The 21772-nt window shown below is 43.6% G+C and overlaps 1 protein-coding gene across 6 annotated transcripts in view; it reads right to left on the bottom strand.

The window, feature by feature from the left end:
- The window catches only part of Znf385b (zinc finger protein 385B), a 342844-nt gene that overhangs the window by 32482 nt on the left and 288590 nt on the right, over window positions 1-21772 (bottom strand). For all 6 annotated transcript variants that reach the window (XM_057755673.1, XM_057755674.1, XM_057755679.1 and 3 more), the window contains one exon: window positions 5818-5980. In XM_057755673.1, coding sequence (XP_057611656.1) covers window positions 5818-5980 — 163 coding nt within the window. The remainder of the gene's footprint in view (window positions 1-5817; window positions 5981-21772) is intronic.

Here is a 21772-nt window from a genome sequence, read left to right as displayed (position 1 = left end):
ATTTGCCTGGAAGCTACTACAAACAGTTTTCCAAGTTAGCTTCATGTGGGGACAAATGCTTCCAGCGTCCTTGGCTTTGCCTGGCAGGTCGCTCCTGTCCTGAGCAAAGATGGAGGTAGTTTCATTATTGAAACTTTCCTTGAAAGCCTTCATGATCTATGAGCATTTCATAAGTATATGAGCCTTAGTATAACTGTCTGTTCTCTTCAGACAGATGGGCCTCGTTTATGTTCTACATGATGGTACCCCAGAACTTCAGCCTTAAGATGTTTGCCATAAATACACTTAATCTATTACTTTATGAGGGTTACTAAATCTTGGCTTCCTGGAGTTGGATAGATGTATGGTAAATTTATGATGGCACTTGTCTACCAATGACAGGTATGGTCAGAGCAAGAGACTTCCATTTTCTCCTATTTAACAGCACAAGGTCCAGGTGCTGGATACAGGAAGGGAGAAGGCACATGGAGGAAGACCTTGTTGGCTAACAGATGGAATCCAGCAGCCGTCAGTGGAAATGAGAAGCTGGCGTTTGGAAAACTTGGCTCCATTTGTAACAACGTTTAGAAGCCACTAAACACATGGTGGGGGGGAGGGCATAAAAACGATGAGTCTTTGCGAGAAGCACTCTTTGACAAAACTGAGGACATCCTCCCATGAAGCAATAAGGTAAATACATGCAACTAACTGACAAGCCTTCCTAGGCAAACTACAAGGAACTACATATGAGATGATCCCAGCTCTCGGCTCACACCTGAGGAACGGCCACCATGCAAAACCGTCACAAGCTAATGACTGCAATGCGCTGCACTAAGGTGTCCTCCCCTGCCACCTCCACTGCCACCTCACAGCTCCAAAGGTCGCGGGTGTGAAGCAAACAAAACGATCCCCATGTCCTCCCGGCCAGCATTTCAATGGAATGGTTTTAAATTCTGTTAGGAAGGTGGACAGGGCCTAAGGCAAGCAAGATGCCCTCGTTTGGAGGCAGGGCAAAGGTTTGTGCCACTGGCAGTGTCCTCTCCGAGCTTGGCCCCGTTGCATTCAGCATCATCTGTCTCCAGGCAGGCAATGTCTGCAGCTATCAAGCTGGAGCTTCAAGAACATTTGTCACATGCTATTTACCAGAAGTGAATGCTTAGATTCAAATTTCTCCTTAAATAAAAAGAGCATCGCTTCTGAAATAAAGCCCCTCCTATTACAGTTAAGCACTGCTGGTAACAGCCACACAAGAATTTTAGGATTATCAACAAAGCAATGTATGACATTCCCCCTCACAGTCCCTGGGAGTACCTCACGTGTCAATGGCCACTGAAGAGTAAAGTGTGATCCTGCTTTCTAACTCTGGGAAACAGTTCTCTGGTGATCACTGCTTTATCCCCTGGCACTCCTTTGTGTACTCTTCTAAGTCAGAGAACTTTAGGAGCAATGGGGATCCAATGAGCGTGGAGCAAGAAGCCCGAGTTCCAGGTTGTTCCTGACTCTGCTGGGATTTGAGTCATTCAGAGTCATACTCAAGAGGATCTACTTTTCCAGTCTCTGGTTCTTCACTGATACCATAGTCTGGGGAACAACTTGGAGGTGCTGGTGACTATGTATTGCTTGTCTTAAAACTCACTCACTTCAAATATTAAAATGCTGTGAGACTGAAAAGCCCTTAGAGGAGGAAAAAATCCTTCTACTCATTGTTGTATGAATCTGACAGAAATACACACACATACCACATTATACCGCAGAACAGAGGAAAAGCAACTATGGAAACCCAGCTGGCTGCACGACAAAGAAAGAGCAGATATGGATTTTCACCCTATTGTTGCAAGGTTCCTGGAGGCACCACATGAAAACACGTTATGTGCCTGCATCTTGTAAACCAAGCATGTTTTAATGCTCCCATGGTTGTATTTTACACAAAATGTTCTGGGTCCTTTGGTTTTGCTCTTAATTGCGTTTATAAATTTATAATCATTCCTCATGCCTTCCTTTGTTTAGAAGCCTGCTTACTTCTAAGTCATATATACTTTAAACCGAGAATATTTTCTTCATTGTAGTATGTCGTTAATTTTTTAAAGGCCTTATACAAAGCCTAGGATTATAGAACATGGCCGATTGTGTTGATGATTTATTATTTGTAAGAAATAAGGTTTCCTTTGAAGGCTCTGTGAATTTGAACCTCCTACAAGTCCTGAAATGCTGGAAGAGCCTGCAGTGTGATGTGGGGCACATCATGACAGGGATGGGCAGTGTCTCACACCATCACGACACCTGAACTCCAGGGAGAGATTTGGGTGCAGTGTCTAACCTATCTGTTCCAGCTGTCTTCCTGAAGCTACCTAAGGCTTGCTGTGTTCTGACCCTAATTCTCCCCAGCTACTCCCTCCTCCTCCTCACTATGTTTCCAATGCCCACTGAAGCATCATTAAAAGTTGGGGCAGATCCTGGGAGGCCAGGAAGTTATTTATCTGTATTTTACATTTAATTCTACTTCAACTTCTAAGAATTGAGTGGGACAGCTATTCTTATTCAACTTCCTTTAGCTTTTAAAAAAAAAATCACGCAGTTGGAATTTCCTATAAACGAGACACCTGCTTATTGTAGTTTAAACCTATTCTGTTTACTGACCTGAGAGAAAGACCCAGAGAGCTTGCCATGTCATCCTGACCTTTTTACATCTGTTGGTTCTATTATAACAAATCTCTCTGTATTGCGCAGACCTGGATTCAACAGGAGCCAAATTATGTCTCCAAATAAAACATAAAAAAGAGAGAAATGGTTACACAAAGTGTCAAAGTTGCAGGTAGGAAGGCTCACCCAACCCCTGCAGGGTGGGAAATACCATCTTAGAATAGACCAAGTGTGCTCTAGGGTAGCATGAAGGATCACAGAGGGGTGCTTGGGTCCCCGTGTTCTTCAGCAGATACTCCCAATCCTCACCTCATGCTCCAGGGCACTCAGTGAATCCTAGAAGCTGCCTCCCTCGATGCTGGGCTCTTTCTTTTCCTTTAGGATGTGCTTTCCTTAAACAACATTCTGCTCCTAAGCTGATACTAAAATATGAGGCTAGACGCTGGATTAGTGAGCCCTGGGGATATAATGGTTTTCTATGTCACTGGAAGCCTGCAGCCCAGACATCAGATGGCTGGCTTACTTCTCCAAAAACCTAGGTATCAGAGATACTATTTAAAACAAGCTGACAGGGACTCTCTATTCAGAACAACAACAACAACAACAACAACAACAACAAAATGCTGGAGAATGTCAGCCTCATGGGACTTGACAACCAAGCAAGGAGTCCCTGCGACCGATTCGGTTTCAGCTAGCACTTTAGAGACAATGTCATCTGCTGAAGCATTTCCGTCAGCTTTACCGTAAGCCTCCATCTCCCTTCCTAGTCTCTCTCACCTCCTTCTACCCAGGCCATTTACAAAGAACTGGAATACTTTTTATTCCATTTTATTTATTTATTTTTTGTTTTCTTTTTTTCCCAAACAGTATTTTAAATGAATGAGAGACACAGATAATGGCAAAGCCATGGGAGCAGTTCAAGGGCTTAGAGCTAGCTGGCTAGCACTTCACCGTCGGTTATGCTACTTAGAAAAGATTCTCTAGTTGGCCAAAGTTTCTAGTTTCCTCATTTGGAACTTCTATAAAACACAAAGGAATTCCTGCTTAGAAATGAATTTCAACTAAAGGGGAAGAACATACACTTAACAGGTACAGCTCAATTATTTTCAAATACTGCTCCCAAGTGATGTTGGTGTTTTATTAGCACTCATAGAAATAATATACTCCATTTACATTAATACTTATGCAAACCACGAGTAATCTAATCAGTGTGTTCACAAATATATAGATTCATATATAGATTCTGAGTGATTGTCAGGGAAAACAGGCACTCCTAAATGCAAACATTTTCCTTACTGCTGGAAGAAAACCCCAGAATTGGTAAAATTTATTTCAACAGTCTTCACTGGGCACCCTATAGGCCCAAGAGAGGCTATGATTATAACCTCTTCTCTTTCGTTTGCATCTTCTATGTCCACACTGCTCTGTCCTTGATTCGATCCCCTCTACCCTTTGACTCTTTCCACTTCGCTTGTACTCATTACTTTTACTACCACCCTCAGGGCAAACACAATTCCCAAGTGTTACCGGGCTTAAGCAAAACACTGAGCACATTGGGTTGCAATGCTCGAGTATTTATGGAGCCCACTGGCTCTTTGATTAGCTCACGCCACAAAATAAACCTAGGGAATAGGGTGACACTAACCTCGATTATTTTATCCTTTTACTTGGAAGTTCTGCTGGAGGTAAAGACCACAATTCAGGTAATAAAACCTTTGGCAGAGTATTGCCTCATAAAGGCAACAATATTCTTTGGAAAATGAAAGCTGGCAGGAAGTCAGGGGATGATGGATTCCGCTCTCCCAAACACAGGACAACTGCTAGCAGACAGCCGTCTTGACGTTGGCCTCACCATGAGCCGTGACGCCGACTGTGAAACTGCGCACGTGGAAATAGGGTTTGGCATCTACACTAATAACTACTTTAGACATAGGTTAAATATTAGGTTTTATATTTATCTATACAGGGGCTTGTTCTTTACAAGGATAGAAGTGCTATGTAAAAATCCAGTATTTATCACATTTCCTTGATAAGATCATTTGGTGACCCTATCATATAAAGCACAGAGAACTGTTATTATTAACACCAAACTTGGTAGCTTAATTCTAGGCTTCCATGCTTTCAGAGCCAGCATCTCTGGGACATAGTTTTCTTATCTGAAGAGGCGTTCTGAACTCTCCTCTTACAGTAATGGATTTGCTCATTTCCAATGGCCCCTGGAAGTCATTGGTAAGCATTCTTCAGCTTCCTCCTCAAGTGCTACAGGGATTTTGATGATCAGGAGAGAACCTGAAGTGTGTATTTCCCACAACACAGAAGTCTCTAATGCCAGAATCAAACATAAAGAAAGGGACACGTCCTCTTAGTGTCCTTTAGCAGACTCTCTTCCACAGCTAGCCACTAAAACAGGATGATAAATCCATTATGGGTCCCAGGGGCAGCTGGGAGAGGGGAACCTATCAACATCCAATTTCGTGGTAGCCACACTGAGAAAGACAGAGAACTCTGTTTCCCAGTGAAAGAACTCACCCAGATATTGCAGGTTCTGTATTAAAGAATTTTCAACAGCATATTTCTAATTATATATTAAGACTTTCTGCTAAGCAACTCATGACATTGTAAATAATTCCTTTAAATTATTTGGATCGATTTGTAATTCAGAGGAGAGCTTCACAGTGGTGTGATGAAGTCAAAATCTGTTACTTCTAAGCACAGTTTCATACCCACTAATGCCATTCTCTCTGTAAATGTCACCCCCAACTTTTCACTGAGATTAGATTTTTAAAAAATCTATTATGAACAATCTTAAGAATCTCTTATCCAAAAAAAGCCTGTAACACAAACCAAACACAGAAGGAACAGAAAGAGGCAATACCACTGTTTTATATCCATTACTTGATTTTTGTCTGAACATGTGACCAGCAGTCTTTGGTTATTTCAATACATATATACTTATATACACACACATATATTTAAAGGCATATATTTTACAACATGGAATGGCGACATATCAAATGCTTATGTTCTGTGCGAACACATATCCCTTCTTGCGAAGGAAATATATCATATTACAGAAATAAATCATGGAGAGTAACATGCAACATCCAAGGAGGGGGGAATTAGGAAAAGGGGTCGGGGAGGGTGGGAGGGGCAGGAGGAGGAACACAACAATGCCAAAGAACAAAAAGTGTCATTGACCTGATTTGTCAGAGCTGTCGCCTGTGATTGGCCTGACGGAGCAGCTGGGATTAGCCTTTGCGCTGTCCTTGGAAGAAACCATTTTGGGTTTATTTTTCGTTGCCTCTAGTGCTTTGACCTTCTTGGCATGTTTACTTCCTTTGTAGTGGGCCTCGGCCTGGCTCTACAAAGGAGAACAAATCAGGCTCATTTTTTTTGCTACTTACAAACACCACGATGGATGAGCATGCAGGAAAAAATACAGTCAAAAAATACAGTCTTAGGCGCCACAGACATTTACGAGTCAGTGTTGACTACATCTCTGGCATTTATCTATGAGGTTTCAACATCGCAAACCTTGCTCCATAACGGAGGCCTCGAGTCTTTGAGAACCTAGAAGTTCCGTGAGTGGACCATAGGATCAGGACAGGAGATTGGTCAGCAGGGCCCTCCCACCCCTGCTCATGCCAAGGGGATTGCTTTCTCAAGATCTGGCTGGCAGCATTTGCATCGAGTACCCTATTCACACCCGCAGACATGGACTTCCCCAATCACCACGCCTTAGCCTGTCTGCTCTGTGTGCCTGGTTCCGGGCGGTCCCTGCTCTGACATCAACCAGGATGACAGAGCAGCAGTAAACAGATGCTGCTGAATGGAGATGGCACCGTATTTCGGAGACATCTACGTGCACTTAGCATGTCATCTTGGATGGTTCCAGTGCCAATTATAGCTCATGCCACAAGGGAGGTAAGGGCGATCCTTGATCTCAGATGTGATTGATTCTCACTTCAAAGCTCTCGTACATAAAACATATGTAACACTGTGACTGCAATACTAGATCAAAGGAAGGAGAAAGGGAGACAAGAGACAATACCAAATTACAATAAACCTAGAAGACAGTTAGGTAATTTACCGATATTTGGAAAGTTACCTTCCATCTAAACAAGGTCATTTGGCATCCTGTTTACTGTACACATGAAAAAAAAGATAACTGAATTCATTTGAATTTCATTCTGCCGACTGGAAAATAAAAGCATGCGTATAGTAAAAAGAAGACAAGACATAGTGTAATGGCTTAGTTATAAAGTGACATTCAGGAGAAATTTATGTACACAAGATGGGGCTTTATTAGAAGATTTTTAAGCTGATAGTTTCTCTTAAAACAGTTTCCATTAGAATCCACGTGTGTATAAAGATGATCAAGGTGAGCAAAACTTCATAGGTCCACGAAGAAACAGATGGAATGCAGATTCGCTCATGAGGAAGTGGATGAACGTACTAAAGCATGCTATGGGGGATGCAGAACCGAACCGAAGGGACCAGCAAGGAGGAGTCTTGATCAAGACTTTCTAAAATGGGCAACTTTGGATTGAAGATTTGAATGAAGAGTTACATATGAATTGGTAGAGGAAAGTGCACTGGTGGGAGAATTTTAGCCAGGGAAGCATTGGTGCTGGAGAGCCAGAGGCGTGGATACGGCTGGAGGGGCAGTCACAGGGGCCACTTGGTAGAATACCTCCACTGGGAGCCTCGTGAGAGCCAGGTGTGCTGCCTTGTGGAGCAGGATATCACAGAGATAAAATTCCCCAGCGGATGCAAGATGCTGTCGATCTCAAGGGAGGAGGATTTCTGCAACAGCTATTTATTATATTTATTGACAGCATATGAGCAAAGGACAATAAGCAAGGCTGCATGGAGAATATGGGCTTATCTGGGGGAGTAGACTCATGAGTGAGGGCTATGGCTATAACAAAAATGTTCCGGTCATAACAATAGCCCAAGTTCCTGGACACACTAGTCCTTATCAGTGCTGAACTCAGTTGCTTAAGTGGAGCCAACCAGTTTCCTGGTCATGACTCAATGGAGAGTGTTCTTCCAAAATGCCACATTTGCCTATGCCACCTCAAGCTGTGGAGTGTGTGTGTGTGTGTGTGTGTGTGTATGTGTGTGTGTGTGTGTGTGTGTGTGTGTGTGTACAGGAATGTTTCCCTGACTTCCTGGCTTGTTTTGTTCCAATTCAAACAGAGCACACATAACGTCACTACCTTCAGCGATTCAGTGCACTTGTTTCTGTGGAGCTGGAGATGGGGACATCACTTCACTTTCCTGTCACTTGTGTGGCACCATGAGGGAAAAGCCTAGTTCTGCTGAATGTGGAAATGATGAGACGGAGCTGGGTGTTCTTGCTGAGAGTGAGAGCCGCCGAACATGAAGAAACCATGTGACAAGCTGAACGTCCTATCTGTATGTTTGATGTCCCACTGAAGCGGGAACTGAGTGGTTTTCAGAGCTCTTTGGCATTGCTGTGCCCCCTGCCCCCACGGGCTAAGAAATGAATGTGAAGCATAGATTGCCTTGGTGGAAGCGTAATCTAAGGAAGGATTTGTTCTGCTTTACAATAAAAAACACAGCAGTGACTTCCTGTGTGTATGACCTTGGTCACCCAGGGCCTGTGCTTACTGCAGGACCGCTTTTCTCAGCACACTGCACAGTGACGCTTTTAGCTCTCCGCTGACTTACCACTGCTCTTGCTTAGCATGTTCGGAGGTTTCTCATAGTCTTTGCCAACGTGAAAAATAAATTCCAGGGAAAAAGATAAGGCACTTTTAGACTTTTATTTATTAGCCAAGGCAAAATCAAGTGTAGTTGGGTAGTTTTAGCCAGTTTCGGCTGCCAACTTGACACAGCTCAGAGTTATCTTCTGAGGAAGTCTCAACTGGGGGATTGCCTTGATCAGAGAGGTCTGTAAGCATATCTAAGGAACATTTTCTTGACTGACCATTGACGTAGGGGGCCCAGTCCATTGTGGGCAGTACCATCCCTATGCAGGAACTCTAGTCTGTGTAGTATGGACAGCTGGACAGAAGGGTGGGAGGGAGCCAACAAGCAGAGTTCCTGACTGGTTCCTGCTTTAGAACCTGCCCGACTTCCCTCAATCTTGGATTAGGACTCAAGAGTGCAATCTGAAAGACTTCCTTTTGTTCCCTCTAAATTGCTCTCGGTTCACAGTGTTCATCACAGCCACCGAAGGCATGCTAAAACAACAGCTACGAACTCAGAGAATAAATGAACATAAAAACCGGATACTGGAAGTAACAGCGACAACTCATGATTCTGAGCACTGTTCCGGGGTGTGTGCACACTGCACGGAGTAGCTCACGTGATCCTCGTGGGAGCCTGTGCGAGGCTGCATTATCACTCAGTGCCTGGCAAACAAGAAACTATATATACCAGAGGCAGATAACTCATCAACAGTCCCAGAGGGTTTGGGGGAAGGCGAAGTGCTTAGATATATAACTCCATTTAATTATATACCCACACATATCTCTGTATGCCTACACTGTATCTACATTATAATTTTGTGAGCATTAAAGCGTTACAAGACAGTACACTGCTTTAAACAACACAGGCAGGGATGAGACCTTAACACCACTGAATTTCCTATGAATAGGAATAGCTACCTAATTTTGGAGGAAGGTAACACATTAGGTCCAATCCTTTTAATAAATAGCTAAGAAAGCCCTGAAGTCCTACTTCTTAGTTATATACGAATTTCTACAAGGCAGTAGGATAACTCTCCCCCCCTCTTTAAATTTTTAGAGAATCTCATGCAGTCAAAACTAGTCTCCAACTCACTGCGCAGCTGAGGCTGGCCTTGAACTCCTGACTCCCCTGCCTCTACTTCCCAAGTGCTAGGATTACAGACACATGGCACTAAGCAAGGTCTCAAGGAGACTTTTTCAAGGCCTCATCTCTTCAAGTGGACTGAGTAGTTTAGGGTTATTTAGTGCCCTTTGGCTCAAGAACACGATTCTCTAAATATAACTTCCAAGTACAAGATGAACAGAGTGTGATTTCCTCATTACTATTTCCTGGCACCAGGGCAGAAAGTTAACAGCATCAGTTAACACTTGAGATAAAGACCCAGCTAAGTGATACCTCGCTGCATGTCAAGAGAGAAAGGGCCCTCCACAATGTGACCCACTTTCCCTCTGAGTTTGGGGCATGGGGAAGGAGGCTTTGAGGGTCCTCTGCTCCCTCTGACGGGTGCTTGGGGCAAGTAAAGCGGCAGATTTCACAACAGGGAGAGTGGCAGGCACCCCTCCGTCTTACTTGGCACACTTCGACTTCCCTATGGCGTTCTTGGTTTGTGGCAATTTGCTATCCTCGGTGCTTTATCTGAGGCAGTGTCAACAGCTTCTGCCTCCCGGGAACATCTTCAAGTGAAAGCGAGACAGCGAGACACTGTTAAATAGCAACGACACTGACCCTGCTTCATTAGCAAGGAGGCACCTGCCCTGAGGAGCCAAAGAGGCCAGGTCGAGAGCCAGAAAACTCATGGCGCCAGGTGACACCACAATCAAACTCAGTCAACAATGGACTTGCTTGGCCAGGCAGACTGTCCTTGCAGCCTGGTGACTGACGGGCAGGAGAGGGCTGCCTGGTGCAAATGACTTGACAAGAGCTGCTGTAATCCCATGGGGCAGCGAGCCACGCTTGGGGGTGTGGCTTGGCACTGAGGCACTTGCTTTGTTGCCCATGGCCCTGGGTTTGAGCCTGAGCACTGGAAAAGGAGGAGGAAGAAGGAAGTCCTGACGAAGACCTGGCAGATAGAAAGGGTTGCTAGAATCACCATCCTGACCTCTACCTAGGAACTGATGGGAATCTAGGGTCATATTTTAGGGGCCCCTTCTGTGACTCCCAGAACACCCACTGTTCACTGGTAAAATAGCTTTCATAAGAAATGACACCCAGGGACGCATTTTTCTTCCAGCAATTCCCTTTGGTTCTAGGTCCCTTTGATTTCCCAAATCCTCAACATTTTTTATAATCTCATTGGCCCAAATAAAAAGAGATCATGAATTAGACAAGGTTCTAATTTAAAACTATAAAGGTAACGAAGAGTTCCTAGTGAGCCATTCTCAAATCTATTGTGCTCTCACCTCTGGGTTTCACCTGAGTTGGAATTCCTGGCTCAGGGAGGGGCCTTCAATCTCCCAACATGACGTCACATTGTGTTCAGTGTGGAAGGAAAGGAAAACTCGTGGAGTGGTAGGGAGTGCCCAACGCTTTACTTACAGAATTGATCGTTTTGTGGTTTAAAAACTAAGTAAACTGTTTCCTTGATTAAAGAAACTATCTAATCTGAACTAGAGCATCACTTTCTCTGCTACCTTAGGAGTCAGTGTGTTCAGCAATGTCACGAGGGAAGCAGCATGGTTAGTTAACGTCAGACAAGATAGCGGTGTTCAGCATGGTACAGCTGTAGAGAGTGGTCAGTTAACTTTAAACAAACCACCACAAATTCTAAACAAAACACCCAAATGACTAAAATCCTAAGTAAAACATATGTCCAGCAAACCATCATAAATAAGCTAATAGATTGACTGTTCTAAAGACAATATGGCACATGCCATCCATTGGACAGTGTGACATTTGGAAAATGAAAGACCACACTGCCCCTTGGCTTTACCACACATACCGAAGATCAGTAGGTAAAGAAAAGATACACACAGACAGACTGACAGACATAGACACACAGATCACAATCCCAAATACAAGGTAAAATAATAACCCAAAGCAAGAGGGTGAAAAACAGCAGGGACAGAGTGTTTAGGAACTGCAGGAGTCAGAGAACAGAAAGAAAACATCTCTTCGGATTGTAGGGGATGAAGAAAGAGGACATGGAGGTTGGGCCCAGTTTCTGGGGCAGACTCTGAGGTGGTGGTGCACAGCAGGGGGCACTCTGGGGCCAAGAGAACAGCATGTGCTGGACGGCCTGTACTTTGAGCTATAGTGTTTCCTGGCATATGTGCTTTTAGCCTCTCTAGAATACACCGACACAGAGAAAAAAACAGCGGAAAGTTGCTGAACTGTGCTACCTTAAAAACCATGTCCCTGGTCACGGGAACCATGGCAGAGCCTTTCGACTGCACAGCCAATGCTTTATTAATGAGCGTTTTGGATAGAAAGTGATCGTGACATTAGATGTTGCTTTTACATTACAGATTTTATCCTGTGCGCTAAACTATAATCCTGCACCATCGCTAAACCACTATGATAATTATTTGAGATAAAATCATGACAGTTTGAAATATACCAACACATTAAGAAATTACAAATTACCAAATCGAAGCTAATTACTTGAGTCTTTTCCTTATAACAAAGTTAAATTTATTTTCATACTATTTACCAGTAAAAAAATTTTTTTGGATGTACTTTTGCATTGGCAAGATTTGATATTTCCAGAGAGAGGGTCACAATATAAGAAACCCTAAGAGACCCCCAATAGAAAGGCTGACTCAACCCAAAGATCGCTAGTCAACCTTCCTTCTGATATTGGCCATTTTGTAGCCTGCAGTATCAGCAATGATCTGTGGCTTTGGTATGGACCCCATGCAATCCTCACCAACTGGGAATCTGTTGGAAACAAAATGTCCAGACAAAATTATGACCATTCTGAGCTTTTCAGCTTAAAGAGCCTCCATGTCTTTGCTCATGTCTAAGATCTACCTACCCAGTGAGAAACAATTCTGGTTTCTATAGTCCGCCCAGTGCCTTGACACTGACTAACTCCAGGGGGCACCACCCCTATACATTTTATCAGGGATGCCACCTTCCAGGCTACGGCAGCAAGCAGGCCAGCTTCTGCAAGTGGCACTCTATGCATATGGCTGTCTAGTGTAGAGAATGCCCCTAAACTCCAAATCTTTCTGCATCACTAAAGGGAGACACAGTGGCTTTCCTGGAGGAACATGATGTGCACTCTAGACTGATAATTCTCTCTGGGCCCAATTTAAATTCCATCAAATACTAGAGACAGACGTAGGGTTCTCGGGTCACAGCTGCTTCCAAGTGCCACTGTTTGATACTGCAGCTTCACACAGACGTCCCTTCCCTTTACACATTTCAACAGGGGCAAATTAACCCATTTCTTAAAAATGCTGAGATCTTTAGGGCACTTCAAAGTAATTATTTCCCCCAATACATCCTATTAGTCCCCTGAGAGCCTTGCTACCCACGCTTCTGCTGGGTTCCACATGGTGCTGCACGTAAGCCCAGCAACTGGCTAGAGGTGATATGGTAGAAGGATGTGCAGTGTGACTGCATCATCAGCTGGACTGTGGGGACGGGTCGAGGGTGCTCTTCTTAAAAAAGAAGTACGGGGGCAGTTTCAAGTGAACCAAACTGTCATCTCCCCCGGTTTTAGGCTTCACTCGAGTCGTTTGAAGGTGGGTTATTAATTGTAGATGATTCCCAGCAATCTTAGCTTCTCCCCTTGGGGATCCAATTGCACACTGCGCTGCCAGTTTAGGGTTGATGAGGGCAGACACCAGGCACAGTTATTTGGCAGTGCCAGCATTAACTGAGATCTGCTTGCAGGTCCTCTGATTTGCTCAGTACTGCTCCTCTCTTTCCTAGTTCCTCATTTCACATCAAATTGGGCCTTAATTAAAACTTACGTCCCTAACAAAACAAAAACAAACAAAATACCAACCTAAGTTTATCATATACACGTGCTAAGGTCAAAGTCAACCCAGGTGTTTCCTTTCTTAATTCTGTGTGTAAACAATGAAAGTCATATGATTGCGTTTTGAAAACTACCTTCTTTCACCAATCAAATGGGAGGATGCCTATGAGAGTTTCTCAACACAGGCTCTTAGCGTCACAGCTCCGTCAGATGTCATTCCAGTTTACTTGGGACTCTAGCAAGGAGTGTCTGAGATGCGTCATCTTTAAAACAACAACAGGATTGTTTACTCCACATTTGACTGCAGTTTTGCAGTTTTTGAGGAATGCTTATGCCGTCTTCTGGGCTGGGGATCAGCACCTGAACAGAGAAAGCATGGAAGCAAATACCTTGTGCATAAGTGAGTTCCTAGTAAGGGCCCACTGGTTGAACTGGGAGAAGATGAAGCAATAAACCCGGGAGGGGTTTGTTCTGCCATGCTTAAATCAAAGGGGAATGGATGCTTAACTCCCCAGGGATGCACTCAACACGCTACACTCTCTAAATGATTGTACCCAGCCCAGGGAGGAAAGCGCTTGTACACTGACATGACTAAAATATGTCATAATAAGTAAAAAAGAAACATTTTTACACTAAAGAAATAACCTAATTTCCTTTAAAATTATGCAGACAGGGACTGAACCCCTTAGAACATTTTATGAATCATGTAGATTTTGTTTTGTGGTTTTTTTTTTTTTCTTTTTTTCTTTTTTTTTTTTTTTTGGTTTTTCGAGGCAGGGTTTCTCTGTGGCTTTGGAGCCTGTCCTGGAACTAGCTCTTGTAGACCAGGCTGGTGTCGAACTCACAGAGATCCACCTACCTCTGCCTCCCAAGTGCTGGGACTAAAGGCGTGCGCCACCACCGCCCGGCTTTGTTTTGTGTTTTTACGACACAAGAGAAAATATTAAGGATTTGTCAACGATTACTCAATATCTTTGAATCGATTATTTTGGGTTTTCCCCATAGTATTTAAAAGTGGAAGGGATTCCCTTATCTTGAGTTGATTTCACATTTTATGCAAACCTGGGAGCTGTTAGTTCCTTCTCTGGTACTATGAGATAGAAGGATATTCCTGCTCTTGCGGCGGCTTGCTTTTCCTGCCTGGCTGGCGTATTTGTGGACTTTCAGTAGAGCACTGTTGGGACCCTTCACCTAACCAACCCAAACCTTCTCAATTGTCTCGTAAATTAGGCTCTCAGACTTTCACACGTTTACTTTGAATCAGTCCAAGAAAGCATTATGCTCAATTCCACTTCCATGTTAGAGACATTTACAGGAACGACACCAAGTAAGTCTAAGATGAGAGCCTGCATTGTGTCCCCTCATAGTCCATGGATAATTGCTCACTGCTGGCCACAGTGGCAGAGCAACTCTGAGAGCACAATGCTTAGAGAATGGGTCGAAATATGGCCCCAGTAGCATTTTAGATGTTCATTACTTATGCGAGAATCTGTTTTACAGCCATTTAAAAATTCATATTTCGAAATGACAAATTAAGGACTAAGCCCCAGCATAATGTTATAAGTCATAGTAAATAAAATATGTAGCTATGAAGATCAGAATAGATGACTATAGCTAAGGGGAATCATGAAACAACACAGCCAACTTTGCCGTGAGAACTGCGTCTTCACATAAAAGCATCAGATTAAACCTCATGTTTTCATTCTAAATATTTGCAGCCTTCGTGACACACAAGAGCTTCATCTACTCGAGGCAAAATAGGAATAAAAATGTCTACAGCTTTGATTCACCTACAGAATTTGAAATATTTTAATTAGCAAATGCTAGTGGGCCCCTCTTTCTGATTCTGTATGATATTTCCTAAAAGTTCTCCTGGGCCCAGCAAGATGAATCAGTCGATAAAGGCACTTTCTGTCAAGCCCCATGAACTGAATTTGATCCCTGGAACTCATACCGTGGAAGTGGAGAACCAACTCCCACACATGTTCTGCTGATCAACAAGTTATAACAAAGGTTGTTCACATGTAACATGTGGTAAGATCAATGTGAATCGTTTTAATTGAACATCTGCTTGAATGTCTGTTGGGGAATAATATTTTAAGGAGTGCTGCTTAGTTTAAGTTGCACTTGTTTAACTCTGTGAAGCTGTGATTCTTTGCCTGCCTAAAACACCTGATGGTCTAATAAAGAGCTGAATGGCCAATAGCAAGGCAGGAGCAAGGATAGCGGGGCCGGCAGGCAGGAAGAAGAGGAGCAAGAGAATAAGGAGAGGCTATCAGGGCCAGCCACCCAGCCACACAGCCACCCAGCTACACAGCCACCCAGCTACACAGCCACCCAGCTACACAGCATGCCACGGAGACAGAAGTAAAGAAAGGTATACAGAAATAGAGGAAGATAAAAGTACAGAAGCAAAAGGTAATTGGGTTAATTTAAGTTAAGAAAAACTGGCAAAAAACAAGCCAAGCTAAGGCTGGGCATTCCTAACTAAGAATGACTCTGTGATTTATCTGGGAGCTGGGTGGTGGCCCCCTCAAAAAGTCCAAAGAGTAAAACATCACACAACAGTGATCTATCAATGTATCTATCCATCTATGTATCCATCTATCTATGTATCTATCTATCTATGTATCTATGAATCTATCTATCTATCTATATGAGGGAACAAGAAAGGAAACTCTACAATTGGAAAGTTAGTTCATTCTATTTATTCAGGCCACAAATATCCATTGAACGCCTAGCCTATCGTTTCTGAGGCACCGTTCTAGGTGTTGAAACACACAGACTACAGAAACTTACATTCTAATATGGGATCATAAGAAAGAAACAGTGGATTCCTAGATGTGTAGAATATTCGGAGTTGTTAAGTGATAGATGACACATTTTCTGAATATGTTGCACCATCCTGTGAAAACAGGAAGAAGAGGGTAGCACAGTGGTGGTAGGATGTGCTATTCTAGGCACCAAGGACACTCCAAGGAAAAGAATTTGCACAGAGACTTGAATGAACTGGACAAGCTATGGATCTAGAAGTGTTTCTGACATAGAGGACAATTGCTGGCACATCCTTCCTTGCTCGGTCACTAAATACTGCCTATCCTTAGCCCTTCCTGAGCTTTCCCCCAAACTTTCCAGTCTACTCTCTGTTCAATTCCATCCATATTACAGCATGCAAAACCACCTGTACCCTCAGATTCTGGATGCCCATTCTGAATATCAAAGCATCTTTAAACAGAGATTCAGAACTAATTACTGACGTTGCTGTTTCCTGCTCTGAACTACCTAGTCACCCCCGTTTCCTATCAACAGCATCTATCTAAAAACTTAAATAGTCGTATTGGCAACCCACATGCTCTTCTTCCTCCTTACTTCTGGTTTCTGTTGGGTCCTCTCTGTTTTTCTCTGAGAAACTGAGCGTGGCTGCAGCCTAAGTAAAATCCAGTCCGTCTTCTTTCCTGCAGCTTGAAATGCTAGCGCTGTGTCTGTTCTTAGTTACCTCCTGCTCTTTCTTCAGAAGCTGGCTATACCCCCTTCCCAAAGAAGCCTTCTGAGAGCCCCACGAAGTCGTACACTAACTCTGGATTCTCCCAAAGTGAAGCTCACCCAAGCGCTCGTGCATTCCCCCTCCTGGCTCTGTACGATGCCTCCCCAAAGTCCTCTCCCATTTCAAATCTATTGATGAATTCATACGACCATTTGATTAATTCTGTCTACTTCTACCAGACCACAGCCTCCGTTACAGCTCATGCCTGTGAGATGTTTGTTTTTCACTGTGCACCGTGCACTTAACACATTACCGAAAACTCAGTAGACGTCTGATAAATACTCATCACCTGGATGGGTGAGGGAATGAATATCTATCTAATTGTTATTACCTGGAAATACAGCTCAAGTAAGGACAGAAGGATGGGAAAGGCAAAGGCAGGGAAAGCGGCAAGACCAAATAGCAACAAAGTATAGTAACGGTGGGTGGGGAAGTCTTTCAGGAGGAAATGAGGATTTTTGTCTGGACAGGCTCTCTAGGCTGCTCCTGGGATACATGCCCAGGAGAGTGGACCACTGAGGAAGGTGGCTGGAGGGGAGATAACGATTTGGGAACTGGATGACCAGATGATGGGTGCATCTTTGGAGACTGATGAGGTTCCTGAGGAATTGAGAACAGAGGGAAGGCAATCTTTTTTTGCAAAGAATCTCAAGAAAACATTTACAGACAGCGGAGAGAAAATCTCTCCGAGGAAAGAGTCTTGAGAAGACACTTACGTCAGTCGTGTGGGAAGAAGCTCATCAGTCAGAACAGAGGAAGGGTCACCAGGATAGAGGGAGGGACCAGTGAAGAGGACAGAACAGAGGGCAAAGCACAAAAGCCCAAGAGAAAAGAATTTACCACTCCAACTCTCCAGGAACCACCAGCGTCTTTACGAATGTGGCTGTGGCGGCACCTGAGTGTCAAAGCACTTTCCTGCAATCAAATCAGCCTTATTAAATAACTGGGGGATGATAGACTCTGAGGTCGTCTTGTCCTAGAAGGAAGTTGGCAACGCTGCACCAGAAGCTGCGTTCTAGCCATATTTGTGTAAATAAGGGACTGATAGCTGCCTCTGAAGATACTACAGCACGGTGGCCCCATCTCTTCCAAGAGTCCAAGAACACAGCCAGAAAGGAAACACAGTATCCAGAGAGGCTGTAAACACAAAGTCTCCGACACATCCTCCTGAACTCAAAAACAAAACTCCAGACACACAGGGCCTAGTATTGTTTGCCTCCCAACAGGCACAGAGCTAAGCTAAGCGCTTTCTGTGCAGACCTTTAGTTCACCTCAGAAAGCCATGGGAAGTGAGTATGACGGGTTGGAACTTACAGAAAACTCTGCAGTTATTACTGCTCAACCACCATATCAAAAATGGAAGACCTTGGATTGGAACAAAAAATGAAAAGATGACGCTTTTTACAAGTGCACTGCAGATCAATGAAGAAAGCCCCAAGCCTAGGTCCAAACAGCCCTGACAGAGGAGGATTTGAAACCAGATGGCCCCTCCCCTTTTGCTGTGATGCTAGAAGGTGGCCTGGAATGAGAACAAGTTTGGAGGAGAGCTGTTAAGACAGCGGTTCTCAATGAGTGGGTCGCAACCCCTGGGAGGCAGGAACCACATATCAGATAGCTCGCATAGTCGATATTTAAATTACGATTCATAACAGTAGGAAAACTACAGTGATGAAATAACAGTAGCAAAACTACAGTGATGAAATAACAGTAGCAAAACTACAGTTATGAAATAACAGTAAAATAATTTTATGGTTTAGGGGTCACCACAACACAAGGAGCTGTTATGAAAGGTCACAGCATTAGGAAGGCTGAGAAGCACTGTTTTAAGGTCACGTTAAGGTCATTTTTTACCACAGAGCATGGCTTTCGTAACTTTGCCAGGATCCCTTTAGTACCATTCCCACACACTGAGCTGGGCACCAGAGAGAAGGCAGTGGGCAGAACAGAACAGATCCGGTCTCTGTCCTGTCATTATCAATGGGGAGGTCAGACAGTTCTATAAATATATATTTCCAAATTGTGAGGGAGAAATATTTGAAATGAGACCTGAAAGATGAGTGAGAACTAGTTCTAAAGTTAGAGGGGCTGAGGGCGGGGTGCGTGTGGCATATTCACGGAAGTCAAAGTCACTACAGCTGGAATAGGGAAGCAATAAGGGCCAGAGGCAAAAACTGGGCCAGACACTGGCCCAGCTGGCCAGGGATCTGAATGTTCAGGGTGTGTTAGGTGACATTATCTTGTTTAAACAAAATGCTTAACAAAATAAATAACAGAATGACTAGTTTTTTTTAAAAGAGAGAATGGCATAAGATATTTCTAAATGGCTATGAACTGGGGGGATTTCAGTAGTGACTGCAGGACAATTTAAAGACCAGAACATTTTTAAGGAGATGTTGTCAGCTGTGGTGGTGGGGGGGAGGAGGATAAAGTGGTTTTTAAAAACCTGCTGGGGATGAAGCGATTTGTTAAAATCATGTAAGAGTCCCCGAAATGACACCGCTGCCTATATTTCAACACATTAAGTGCACGCGTGGGCTCAAGCAACCATCTCTGCTCCTTTTCACGCTTCCATCCCTCCGTGAGACGCACGTGCACTAATCCCTGAAGCGAGAACTTGGAACAAACAAATATACAGTTCATACATAGCTGAATTACCAGAGATCCAGTTAATACTATGCAAATTAATAAGAATTTATCACATTTGTAAAAATGGATATTCATGTAAATGATAATTTTTCAATGTGTAAATCTGTAGCAAGCTTGCTGGAAAGGGATGTCAAATATTCATGCTTTTACATTTTTCTATCTATTTTTTTACATCTGTAAACTCAGTAATCCTACCGTGGCACTTTGTAAATGTGGGGATCTATCATTTCCCCGTGACTTAGAGATATTAATGAACCCTCCGTTCTCTGACCATCTGTGCAAATGTATACACAGAATGACAAAATGTGACTGCTGCTATTTTTAATTTAAAAATATGTGCGGGGCATTTTGTTGACTCAAACCATTTCAACGACAAACTCTTAACAAATTATTAATGGTTCCTTTAGAAGCAGTTTTTTTCTAGTCCTTCCAAACGGCACAAGGAAAGATGCCACAGCACCACACAGAAGGGTTCCGTGTCTCCTGTAAAATGGGATTTGATGTTGATAGTGTAACGAATTCCTCAGAGTTCTTGTCTGAGACCAGTCCAGAGACCAGTCGGCTAAGCAGTGAGCACGTATGTTCTCCACGTGCCCTAGAACACAGAACTAAGGTGTGTGTGTGTGTGAGAGAGAGAGAGACAGAGAGAGACAGAGAGAGAGGGCGGTGGAGTAGAGTGGCTTTGTTCGCTTGCTTTTATCTTTGCACGAGAGCTAGCTGGTGATTCAGCTCAATTGAACTTGCCTAGTATGAGATCCTGAGTTTAATCAAATCGCCACCACTGTCACTGAGAAAATAAAGAGAAAGAATAAAAGAATGAAGAAGAGGGACGGGGAGGAAGAAGAGAAAAGAAAAGAAAGGCAAAATGTTTAGGCAAGTTGAAATAATAATTCCTAAAAGCAATTAAGGGCAAGAACATGGCATCATGTTGATAAAGATGTGGAACATTGGCCCCATGAGAAGACAGATCAGTTACCCGTAACTGGTTTCAGATACGAAAATACAAATTACCCTGCATAATTCTGGAAGGCCGTGGATTCCCTGTGGCTTACCCGAAGTCCATGAGGACCACTTATGTAATGAAACCTATTTGGCTTTTGTTATTGCTGCTGTTCTGTTTTGTGAAACAGGGTTTCACTAAGGAGTCTGGCTAGCCTGGTACTCCTTACAGAGACCAGGCTAGCCTCAGAATCACAGAGACCCACCTACTTCTGCCTCCTGAGTGGTAGAACAAAAGGCAGGAGCCACCGTCACCAAGCTTGGCCGAGTCCTGCCTGCTTAAGCTATTGAATTTCATAGTTCTCCAGTTATCTTTTGCTCAAATCCTGACCATCAATCTTGACTGACCCACTCTCAAGGCTTTCCCTTCCTTACCACCTGTGTGCGATTACAGAGAAGAGGTACGGAGAGAGTTAGTGTAGCGCCAGGCAGGGAGGTGGCACCATCAAAGAGCTTTTCACTGAGATTGTTCTAGTCACAGGTTCTGTTCTCTCCTGAATTATGCTGCAGCTAGCAACACACGGTTCAGCAGCCTTAAATGTCTATCTCATTCTCTCTCTCTCTCTCCTCTCCTTCCTCCCTCCCTCCGTCCTTCCTTCCTTCCTGAGGAAATTGCTTAGGCCTTCCTTCTGATGCAGGGATTGTCCTAGTTGTTTTGATGTTGTTTGTTTGTTTGTTTTTAGCTGCTTCTCTCTCCTTGAAGGGCTCTCTCTCAGACACACTCTTCACACGTTCATTTCGCCAGCAGAGTCTTGGTATTTTAGAGACTGGTGGAAGCAGGCCATGGATGCTCAGGTTCCTACAGACTTACAGCCACCCTGCCAAGCCATCAGATTAGAAGGCCTTGGGCCTGGTAGCACAGAAACTCTCCTATTTATTCAAGTTGCTGCCTGAGAGGTAAAATTAGCTAAATGTTCTGAACTGTTTTGGGTCACTCTACTTATTCAAGTAGTGGAGAATACAAACTTGCAACCATTTTTTTTTTCCTGTTTTGGTCATACATAAATCATATTTTCCATTTCTTGTGAAAATTCTAGTCAGCTGCCTAACACAGCACACGGACAGGAGCTACGGGAAACCAACTGCTTCCTAAAACAAAGCCCAGAAATCCACTCTACACAGGCTGCTCATCACACTGAGCCTACAGGGGCCCAGCCGAGTTTCTGCCTTTAATTATACATTGAATGAAGGTGCAGCTGAAATCCCCAGCCACAAAAGTCAAGCGAAACCTTTCCTGATTGTTAATGATTTTAGAATCTGTCTTAACTGAGGAAATCCATATCCAGGGAACAAGTAAAACACACACTTTTAGCCAT

The sequence above is a fragment of the Chionomys nivalis genome, chromosome 22 (assembly GCF_950005125.1).
Source record: "Chionomys nivalis chromosome 22, mChiNiv1.1, whole genome shotgun sequence".
In the NCBI taxonomy this organism is placed as follows: domain Eukaryota; kingdom Metazoa; phylum Chordata; class Mammalia; order Rodentia; family Cricetidae; genus Chionomys; species Chionomys nivalis.
This window is presented reverse-complemented; position numbering and strand designations above follow the sequence as displayed.